The following is an 11,269-nucleotide window of genomic DNA, read 5'->3' as shown; positions in this document are numbered from 1 at the left end:
TCTTGAAGAAGTGTTTTCTGACTCAGGAGAGGTGGTGGACACCCCATCCCTGGAGACACCCAATGTCAGGCTGGACAGGGCTCTGAGCACCGGATGGAGCTGTAGGTGCCCATGTTCATTGAAGGGGGGTTGGACCACATGGTTTTTAAGGGTCACTTCTAACTCAAACAATTCTATGATTCTGTGAGAACTCCACTGGAAGAGAATGCTGTCAGGCTTGGAAGAAAGCTTGCTACACTTCCTATGTAGAGTATTCCATTTTCTTGGTGCCAAACTGCCCAGCAGTGGTGTGACATTGCATCAGCAATACAGTGTGTTTCAACTGTGAATCAACACTTGACATGGTATTTCACAACGCTCTAAACCTCATCTGCACCAGTAAACAGTATTTATAGGCCAGGCTTGCTCATACCGAAACTGTTATCTCAGGAAAAGCACAGCTCATATACAGTCTTGCCAAGCACTTGTGCCATTAAAAGACTAAAATTTTAAAATCTAGATGCTTTGAAATCATCAGAATTCAAAGAAATATCAACAGATTGTTTCTTAGCTCGGAGACTGATGCAGCCCTGGATTTTAGGTACAAGTTCGCTCCTGAGAGCACACAGCCTTACCTCACGGATCCTTGCCATTACTTGGGGATGCAGCGACGTGAGAACTCACATTTCCACTAAAGGAAATGAAAGCGGGAGTGGAGCACATAGATTCACTTAGCACCTCATAGCCGCAGAGTGAATAAATGCTTTTTGTTATTGCTTTCATCCCTATCACGTCCGTGTCTGAAAGGACACCGAGAAATGGCGGTCGGGCTGAGGAATGCAGAGAGCCTCGGGTGTAGTTTCACCCCAAGGTGTGCTGCTGCGAGGTGACAGCTGCGTTCCCTCCCCCCGGCCTGTTGAGGCCCCAGCCCCACTCGCTCAGAACTTGTTTCTCTGGTGAGTTTTCACACCCTGCGAAGCGTTGCATCCCGTTTTCAGACTGGACTTTGCAATGGGGGTAACAGCAACCACAAGCTCATCCTACAGGAAGGACGGATGAATTTAAAAGTACTGGTGTTTCGAACAAGCTCCGTGGCCTTTTGGTTCAGCAGTTCCACGTTTCTCCATCCCAGCTTAGGGAACACTTCAGCCGCGGGCGAGACAGGCCACGGGAGCGCCCGAGGCCGCGGTCACACGGAGGCGCGGTCACGGTGGGGTTGAGGGGCGGCGCGGCCCCGGCGGCTGCGGGCGGCGCGCGCACGCTCCTGTCGTCGGGAGCGCGCCTGGGAAGCTGCAGGCGGCGGCCATCTTCTCTCCAGCGCCGGCTGCTCCCCCAGTGCAAGTGAAGCAGCCCCGCCAGCCCCCTCCTCCTCTCCCTCCCTCCTCCTCGTTCTCCCTCCCACTACGCGCAGCCGCGGCAGCCGGTCAGAAGGGGGGCGACCGGGGGAGAGAAGGCCGCGGGGCGGGGGAGGGACGGGGGGGGAGCGGCGCGGGGCTCAGCCGGCCGCGGGGTGCCAGCCGGGGGCTCGCGGCTCCCCGGGGCCGTGGAGATCCCTCCGCTCGGCGCTGGTGGCGGTGTCCGCTCCGGGCCGGGCTCCGCTCTAGATGGGATAAGCGGTAAACATGTTCAGCTTTGAAGGGGATTTCAAAACAAGGCCCAAGGTGTCTCTTGGAGGAGCGAGTAGGAAGGTAAGAGACGCCGCCTGTCTTGTCTCCGTGTTTACGTCCGCTCGTTCTCTGTTGTTATTTTTACCGTTGGGCCTTAAAAAAAAAAAATAATTAAAAAAAATGGGAGCAGCTATGACTAAGGTCTACCACGGAGCCGAAATCCTCCCTTCCTGATGATGCGTTTATCTCCCTGGCTCTGTTCTCCTGTTTATTTCCCTTCCCACCACGCCACGCTCCCCCTCCCAGGCTCATGGGCCCGGAGCTGTGCCCAGGGGCGGCCCAGAGCTGGGGCAGCGGCCTTACACGGCCCAGGTCAGCGCATGTTGCTGGGGAAGGCTTCACCCGCACGGCTGGAGGTTGTCAGGTCGCTGCAGCTGGAGCTTTGCTCCCTCAGGTTTACATGCAGCCTGTCGTGTGCAGAGTGAGCAGCAGTTCGGTGTCTGCTGGCTTTTATGGATGGAGAAGAAGCAGAGTGGTTTATTTTGGTTTGAATGCCGTGTCCCATTAGAAGAGCTGAATGGTTGGGCACGAGGAGTGGGAAAGGCCTGATGTGTCAGGGACACTAATGCACTGGTACAATACTGGTTCCTTGTGTTATCATGGTTGCATGTGATGCTATTTACTGTGTTTTGTTATTGTGCACTATAAGCAAGTTCAGTTCTCTACGACTTGTAGGGTTTGGCAGTAAGTTTGGAAGGTAACAGAAGTACTTCAGTGCGTGACATTAAAGCCATGACAAAGTTTTCTTTAGGCATCTCACATCTTTTAGTAACCAGAATGTTCAACAGAATGGCATTTAAGTGCAGCTTCTCACCTGAATCATCTTATCTGAAGAAAGTCCTGTTCATTAGACCACCTACAGTTACATTACATGAATACCATAAATGTTGCCCAGTTGAAGTAGGAATTGGCAGAACGTGCCCTGGCCCTTGACAATAAGCTTCGGGCGCTTGGCAGCTTTTAGCATCAACTTACTAATAGCATTACTTATAGAGCATGTTTCCTCTTCCGAAAATAAACAGCTGATGTATCCTTTGTTACACCTACTGATTTCTTCATGGAGATTCAACAGAATTTCCTGTTGTTATACATATTAGTTATATGTGCTAACTTTCTGCAGGCACGAATTTACCAGAGCGAATATTATACGAGGATGGAAATGGAAACCGAAACTGTTGTATAAACTTCACTCGGTCCAATAAAGGATAATATTTCAGAGTCAATCAGCTTTACACTGAGCAGTGTACAGATTGCAGGACATCACTGTGCTATGTGGAATGCTTGTGCTGCATCAAGGCAAAACACTCAGTTGCAGCTCTGGCCATTCTGAACAGCTGCTGGTTTTCAGAACCTGTGCGATGCTAATGACTTGAAAGTGCAGTTTATGTCCACTTCTATGTAAACACACTACAGTGGAGTGTGGTGTGGCAAATGTTTCTGTGTGGTTTGTGTCTCTTGTCTCACGTCCTACACTACTTGTGATCATGTTTCCTTTTACCTGTAGGGTTGTATGCTGGCTGCTTAGTGCTGAGAATAGTTTTCTGTTTCATTTGGGGAACTTTCCCACATTTTGTTGCACCTGTATAGCTGCATTTAGCAAAACACAAGCACAGAGCCAGGCACTGCAGTGTGTGGAGTCAGTCAGTCAGCACTTCACTTGCCAGCAGTGTTGTTCTGATGTGGATATAACTACGCCAACATAAACAATCAGCAAACCTGGCTGGTAAAGGAGAGGTCTGGCTAATAATAACTGCAGCCACAACCGGTAACCTTGTTGGTCTTGGGTCACATATGCTGGCAGCCCACCTGACATTGCCATTTACTTCTGTAGTGGAGATGTACCAAGACTTCCTCAGGCCTACTGACACCTGAGTCCTACCAGCATATGTACAATGATACAAGTATTGCTGTGTCTAAAATGGGACTTGTGGCAGTTAGAAAACTTACAGTCCCAATGTGATTATAAATCTATAAAGACTTGAGGCAGATTAAAGTTAATAGTTGTTTTAGTTTGAGGAGATGAATTGTCAGATTCTCAGACCTACGCAGTACCCTCTTGATGATGTATAGTGTGTAAAAACAAAAACGTGGGTTTAAAAAAAGGACGATGAGATGTAATATGAAATCTTTATTTTAATTACGAGCAGCTTTCCCTACAGAAAGTTCTGAATCCAATGTGCTTTCTCACCACTAAGTTTTACCATCAGCTTCAGGTCTGTGTTGACACTGCGTGCATCTTGAGTTCATTGGGATGGTCTGGGCTGTGAATGCTGTAGGAAAGCACTGAAATCCAGCTTAGCTTTTTACCAGAAGTTTGCTAAGTCTTGGATTGCAGAATTAACTCAATCAAAATGACTGCTGCTTTCAAAATATTGTGACGTTTTAGTCCTATATTTTATAATAGGTGTAAAATATAGATGACGTTGTCAGTATTTGGACTATTCTGTCCACCTCCTTTCACAAATCTGCTGATTCACCTGGGTTATTGCACTGGTTGTGCATTTGATAGAGGGAATGGATGCTGTTTTATTTACAGTGTGATAAGTTGTTGTACTATGACTAATGTTAGGGGTCTTTATTGTCACCATTAAAACACAATTCCCTGCTTCACGAGGCTGTTCAGATGTAGTTTTCATTATAACTGGTGCAACTTTTTTTTTAAAGTATTTCCTAAGTTATGTAGGCCCCAAAATGCATGCTGTTATTGGGGATCGGTATGGGAAAATGCTGTGGTGTGCTAGGCAGGAATTAAGGGGGGCACTTGAAGAGCTGCTTTGGGGTATACTTCAAATTGAATTAACCTGAGTCTGACTGTACAGAGCACTGGAGCTGATGGCCCTGCAGTGAGTGGTTCCCAACTCACCTTGTGTTGCAAGCAGTGAATGGTCTCACTGGAGTCATGCACAACTTGCCTATTTTGGGGGTGCTGCAGGGTGAGTGTTCTGTTGGACGCAGAGCTGATGTCAGCCAGCCTTCAGCTGAGCAATCACTAGGCTGAGGCATGGTATGCTTCTGGTAGTGTCACCATCCCTTCTGGTGACAGCTTGCAGGTTTCACTTGTTCTGTTGTGAAGTTGGTGTCCTGGTGGCACAGTGGGAATCCAAGAAACCTTTCAGCTTGGTTTGGTCAGGTCAGAGCTGCTGTTCCTTAATGCATTTTGCCAGCAATAAGAAAAATATGAGGCACCAGTCCTTCAGTACATAATATGCAGGGGAATCCTCTGTGCCTGTACTGAGGTGTGTACTCTGTAGCTCTACATTCATCATATAGGTGATGAGCTCTATTAATGACTTCTTGTAAGTCTTTAACAGGGGGAAAAAATGGTTAAGATGTTATAAAGTCAAATGTATAATCTAAAACATATGGAGAAGTGCTTTTACAAATCCCAAGACTTTTAAAAATAGAGTAATTTTAAATTACAATACAAAATGAAACAGCTTTACAAACAGCTTTAAAAAGTCCCCTTCATTTCTTTTAATACTCTTGTTTGTAATAAGTGAAGAACTGTAGCTTACAAAGTTCTGTTTATTTCTGTTACTGACATCACGTTCCTGTATATTTCCTCTCCAACTTCCAGGTGAAGTGTGCATGGGGAATTAGGTAATCAGAGCATATGAGGTCATTGCGGGTGACATTTAACATCCTCCTCACTTGAAAAGAAGCTACAGGTTGTAGTTAGCTGGGAGTGGTGACAGCACTGCTGCTGACAGCTCCATGCTGTTGTCTCACACTCAGAACACATTTCTGCTCTTACACAGGTGTGTATTTCTTTGGCTCTTGTTGGGGAATATTCAGTCTAACTCAGAATGCCGGTGTTCTGTCAAATCACACATACTGTGGGCAACCTTGTCATGTGGCCTCTGCAGCCTCCAGTCGCCTTGTGGCTCTGCTGTATGTGGCCTTGCTGCTACCATGGTAAAGGTGGTGCCTAGTACTTTTCCAAGGTAAAATTGAAGCTTAAATGGAATTTAAGCTGCACTGGGTACATTCAAGATAGTGTGCATCTTTTAACATTCAGAAAGCCAATGGGTGTGGAGTTTGTCTTGCCTGTGATTGTATTGGGAATTGGGAAGCACTTTGAAGGGAGAACATCTGCACAGCATCCACATTTATCATCCATCCATAGATAATACAAAGTCTTCCCTTCATTTGCTGACTTAGAATTTGTCCACCACGCGTGCTGAAAGGAATTCAGTTGTGTAAATGGCTTAAGTTAAGGATTAAGTTTAGGAGTGATTACTGATATTCATGTAGTTCAAGCTAAATTTGTCTGAAATGTCATTATTTTAAGGAAAGAGAAAAGACTCAAGTTCCTATGTTTGGCAGATGGAAAACAAAGGATTTTAAAGTTGTCCTCAGAAGTTAAAAGATCAAGTGCCTATTTGTCCTTATGTCTATGGACATTTCCTAGAAGCCATGCCAATTATTTAGTGTAGGCTGTTTTGGTGCTGAATAGAACAGCGTTTTCAACTGAAAATGGCCTCCATTTTTACAAAGAAATCTCAATGATTAATATTTCAGTTGTTACCATTGTTGTTTTCTTCTTAATGTACTTAGTGTTTAAACGCTACATTAAAAAAATTGCTCTGTTTCACATTTACACCTCATAAAGTTAGTTTTTATATTGTCCAGTGTGGAGTTCAGATGCCTCAAACAAGACGACTCTCATGTGATGTTCAGTTTTGAAGGACTTGACAAATACTGGGAATATTTGGGAGAAAAAAATAAAAGTATACCTGTTTCTTTTCTGAACCTGGTTTTTGAGCCATGAAAGCTGGAGGTTTATAAACACTTGCAATGTGAGGTATTAAAATGTAGAACAAAAAGAATACAGTGTAATGTATTTTATGCAGTCTCGTAGGTTATTTAAAGGCTGGGAGTTGTATAATCACAGTTTTTTTTTGGGAAAGGAATGCATATTGGCAAAATGAAGACATGAAAGCAGTTGTCGTTCCACCTTTTTGTTACGTATTTGCTTGGAGTTTTTGAGGCTCAGCCATTTATGGGGTTGCAGTTGGATGCTGCTCTTCTTGCATGGTTAGCAGCAGTGCAGCTTTCAACTTTGCAGCGATTAATGTGTTACCCACAACTTCAATCCTGATGTATAAATTAGCATACTAAATATTACTTAACATCTCTTCGATGGCAGTTGCAAGCTTTCCTTTCCGACTGCTGTCTGAAGGGGGAAGGCTAAATCATGGGATGTGACAGTTCGAAGTGGTTTTCCCCTCCTTTTGAGTTAGGGTTGGAAGTGTAAAGACAAGCTGATGCTTAGTGCTTGTCTGCCTTGGTAGGTAGAAACAAGAGAAGCAAGTGAATAGCTTGGTTGTTATTGGGGTAGGGAGTAGAAGTGAGACAGGTGTTATCTCTGCAAGCTTCTGTTGGTTGGTAGCTCGTGGGACAGGCAGTGTTGTAATGTTGTCCTCCAGCTGCTAAGACTTGTGTCGCTGTTGTAGACAGGAGTTGTAAAATGTGCATCCCATACCTCAGTGGCCCTGGGCACAGCATCTCTTGGGCTCTTTTTCACTGTGTTAAGGGGGGGGGGGGGAGGGAGGTTACTTGAGAGGCGTCTGTACTGTATCTGGCTGTAAGAAGCGAGTGTTTTACAATGACCTCCATAGGCAAAGATAATTTTGGTCATCTCCTTTCCACTGAGAATTTCTTTTCTTTTGCATTTTCATACTGTTGTTTCTTAATTTCTGAAGTAGTGATATATTGAAATTGTGCTGAATAACTCTGAAGGAGATATAATTATTTAAAATGCATTTCTTGTGTTCAATTTGAATACAGCTATAGGCCATACATTTGATTCCATTCCCGTTTCTCATCTGTTTGTGTATCATGTGAACAAGAACAGGATTTTTTTTCTTCAGTTGGTCAGTACTTACCTGTATATTTAATCCTTTGGCTTGGGGCAGTGCCTCTGTTACATTTAGTTGAAGAAGTATATTGATGTATACCTTCAATGATAGTCAAAGCAAGTACTTGAGTTTGTAGTCAAAGTGTATTGACTTGAGAAGAGCTCTCTTCAGGGAGACTCCAACACAGAGCTGGAGATGCACTGAGTGAGGAGAGGCTGCCCACTTACAGCTGTCCCTCTGACCAGCAGTTGGAAAAGAATTAATGTATATTTAAAAAGAAAAATATTGAAATTTTAGGTTATTGAAAATTTAGGTTAGGGCCTGGAGCATCTCTCCTATGAGGAGAGACTTAGGGAACTGGGTCTGTTCAGCCTTGAGAAAAGAAGGCTGAGAGGGGACTTGATCCAGGTTTATAAATACCATAATGGCGAGGCTGGTCTCTTTTCAGTAGTGCGTGGGGACAGGACTAGGGGCAATGGGCTGAAACTTCAGCATAGGAAGTTCCGCACGAATGTGCGCAAGAACTTCTTTACAGTGAGGGTGACGGAGCACTGGAACAGGCTGCCCAGGGAGGTGGTGGAGTCTCCTTCTCTGGAGATATTCGAGACCCGCCTGGACGCCTACCTGTGCAACATGGTGTAGGGAGTCTGCTTTGGCAGGGGGGTTGGACTCGATGATCTCTAGAGGTCCCTTCCAACCCCTACAATTCTGTGATTCTGTGTTATCTGTTGGTTATTTGTCCATTTATTACATTACTTGATCGATGTATCTTCTATCAGTTCTTTCACTTTACTCTTCCAAGGCAGACACAAACCCCTGCCTGTTGCTTGAGTTGAGATATGTCCTTTTAGGTATGGACTTTGTTGTGATTTCCTTTTATTGTGTTTAACAAGTGGAAGAAACCCTTGTATTTAGAGGGCAGTAGCTGCATTTAGTGGTGTCTTTGGCTGTTAAGTACTGTCTTTAGAGGAAAAGATGGTTAACCTTATTGTGGGATTTCTTCCTTTGGGCTTGTTCCAGTGGATGATCTGAAACACAAAACCAGTTGTAAGTTCCTTTTTTTTTTTTGCATTAGTGCTTTGCTTTTCATTGCCCTTGGTGCTCTGTGCTCAGGTATTTTCGGTCCTAATGAAACTGGGAGAAACACGAAGCTCTTGCTTCCTCTCTACCTTCAGAAACATTACAGAAGAATTCTGCCATCAGTTTTTGTTTCTGTCTGTAGACATTTAAATATTGCAGCAAGTTGTTTCAGAGGCGATTCAATATTAAAGTGTTTGTTTGCCATCTTCAGGTTTATGTTTTGGTATTTAGATGCAGGACATTTTCAGCTTGAGTGTATTTTATTCCTTAACTGCCCTGGCTTAGAAAAGCCACAGAAAGAGAAAGTAAGTTATGTGTATATACTTCCTTTCTTATCACCATTGAAAATGGTGTTCTCCTGAAACTTTCAGCTTGTAGCTCTAGTTTGGAGTTCAGAATTCTTAAAGAAAAGATTCTATTTGTGTTACTGAAGCCACTTTGGTGCCTTTTCTGGAGAGTTTTTGGGGAAAAAAGGATAAGTAAATTTAAGAGTTTAATCCTTCTTGCAGGTTAGCCAAGGCATGGAGCTTCATAGCAGTAGCTGATTGCTTTGAGGTGCCACAGCTTGCTGTGCACACCTGGGCCAATAGCTCACGTGTCCAGTCAGGAAAGTGCTCAGCAAACATTCGAAGTACCTGGTAGAATTGGGACCCTATTATGTTTCTACTTCCTCGTTTATTAATGAATTCTCTTTACCTTGGTTACTGGGATGTCGAGAACACGAATCTGAATGTAGGCCGGTGTGTTTTGCTATTGTTTGCCTGTCCTTGTGGCTTTTACACAGGCATTGTCACTGTTCTTCTGGGAGGGCTGTGTTAGGTGTGCTTTTAAGTGCAGGAAATTATTAGTACTTAACTCTTGTTGAGTGTTGTGTGTAAGACACCATGAACAATCACCCCCTCAAAATAAGCTTTGATGAGACATTGTGAAGGATTCAAAATCTTGTGTTTGAATGAAAATAACCTTGTATTTTTGTGCTGTTTAGGAGGAAAAGGCTTCGCTCCTGCATCGCACTCAAGAAGAAAGGCGAAAACGAGAGGTAAAGTGGACTACAAGCATTTGCATGCTTGCAGGATTTGTCTTTGATGCAGTAACCTTAGCAGTCCAGTGTTGCACATATGCTTAGTTCAGGAATGCTTGCTTTCAGTTGGCAAATCTTGTGCAATATCTTCCAGTATACTGGAAGCAACAAAAGCAACTGCTTTTATGGTCCTTCCCAGAAGTGATTTTCATTTCAAAAGAAGATAATTAAGTATGCACTGGGTGCAAAAGGAATTTTCCCTTTTATTTTGATGCTCATTTGATCTAGTCTTTGTTGAGAAAATACAGGCATTTGGTCAGTAAATTCTTCCATTTGTTTATCTTTTGGATTGATCTTGGCAAGCCATTTTCTATTCCTGTTTCTGCCGTGGCTTTCAGAATGACCTACAGTAAACCTGTTCCCAGTTCGAGTCTCAGTTCTGAAAGGTGCAGTCGAAACAGTGATACCTGAATGTGTGATACCTAAAATCAGCTGATAATTAAGAAAGGGAGAAGCAGCTGTGAGGCTGATGTATGAGTTTTCAGGGAATCTTACTAATAATGTGTGATGTATGTTACTGCCTTTCAGGCATTTGAGCTGGAACAAAGCAGAGAAGAGGGAATACACATAGGAAGGAAAAAGTTGAGTTCTGAAGCACAGTGTTGTAATGAATATGTTCCTTCCAGCTTGAGCTGTTTTGTATTGCTGTGCTATGTGACAAAATGAAGATCCAGTTAGTATGGTGTGCGTGAGTGTATTAATTTGGACATTCTTTTGTCTTCTGATAGGAGGAGGATAAAAAAAAAAGGTCTTGAAAGATGGTTTTAAAAGTGTTCCTGTCCAGTTTTCATGCTAATCAAAGAAAACAGCTATTTGCCCCTTTGAATATGTTCAAGCCTTGCTGGATTAAATTCAGTTTTTTGGTGGCTCATCCCTTTCTCTGGATAGTTACTGCTTTTCTTTCTTTTTCCTCTCTAAACTAGCTATGAAATTGCTATGATTTCACTGGTTACTTAAGAACGTTGATTGTAATCAAATTTGCAACCACTGGAGTTCTTATCAACCTAGGCAAAAATTCGCTTGTACTTCAAAAGCATTTTGCCAAATATCAACCCACTGAGTTGCATATTTATGAATATAATAGTTGCATCGAGTAGTTCAGAGTTGATGCAGTGTCGTATTTCTATATGTATGCACTGACAGACATGCGAACTCCTGTGATGTGCATCAGTTCTTCACAAAATGAATGGGCTGTTCTTGGATAGGAGTGATTAGTATTATTGTTTTTGAAGGATGACTCCTCTGAGACTAAGACTGGTTATGTCTTTAAAAAATGCCTGTAGCTGAACCTTAGCAGTGACCTTAGACTTAAAACCTTTGCAATTATGGGTCACTAATTGACTGCTACATGCGCTAGGGTAAAAACAATATCTAGAGAGAAAGAGAAGATATCCACTTTTCAGTCGAGCATTATATTATGATTATGAAGAGAGAATGCCTGTCTGTAATTGGAACTCACCTGCTTGTTCCCATACTTTGTACTTCTGCTGTTGAGTGTCTTTTTTCTCTGCAGTATCTTTTGGAATAGAAAGCTTTCATTTTGGTCCAGGCTTGGGAATTAATCAGAGGATTTCAAGGACAGGTTTATTCAGAGGAGTTGT

The 11,269-nt window shown here is 43.3% G+C and overlaps 1 protein-coding gene across 1 annotated transcript in view; it reads left to right on the top strand.

The window, feature by feature from the left end:
• Positions 1 to 1,265: 1,265 nt before the first annotated feature.
• UBE3C (ubiquitin protein ligase E3C) overlaps positions 1,266 to 11,269 on the top strand; it is a 66,555-nt gene continuing 56,551 nt past the window's right edge. The window contains exons 1-2 of the mRNA XM_072328897.1: positions 1,266 to 1,667; positions 9,573 to 9,626. Coding sequence (XP_072184998.1) covers positions 1,602 to 1,667; positions 9,573 to 9,626 — 120 coding nt within the window. The 5' untranslated portion in view covers positions 1,266 to 1,601. The remainder of the gene's footprint in view (positions 1,668 to 9,572; positions 9,627 to 11,269) is intronic.

This window comes from Excalfactoria chinensis, chromosome 2 (assembly GCF_039878825.1).
Source record: "Excalfactoria chinensis isolate bCotChi1 chromosome 2, bCotChi1.hap2, whole genome shotgun sequence".
NCBI lineage: Eukaryota > Metazoa > Chordata > Aves > Galliformes > Phasianidae > Excalfactoria > Excalfactoria chinensis.
This window is presented reverse-complemented; position numbering and strand designations above follow the sequence as displayed.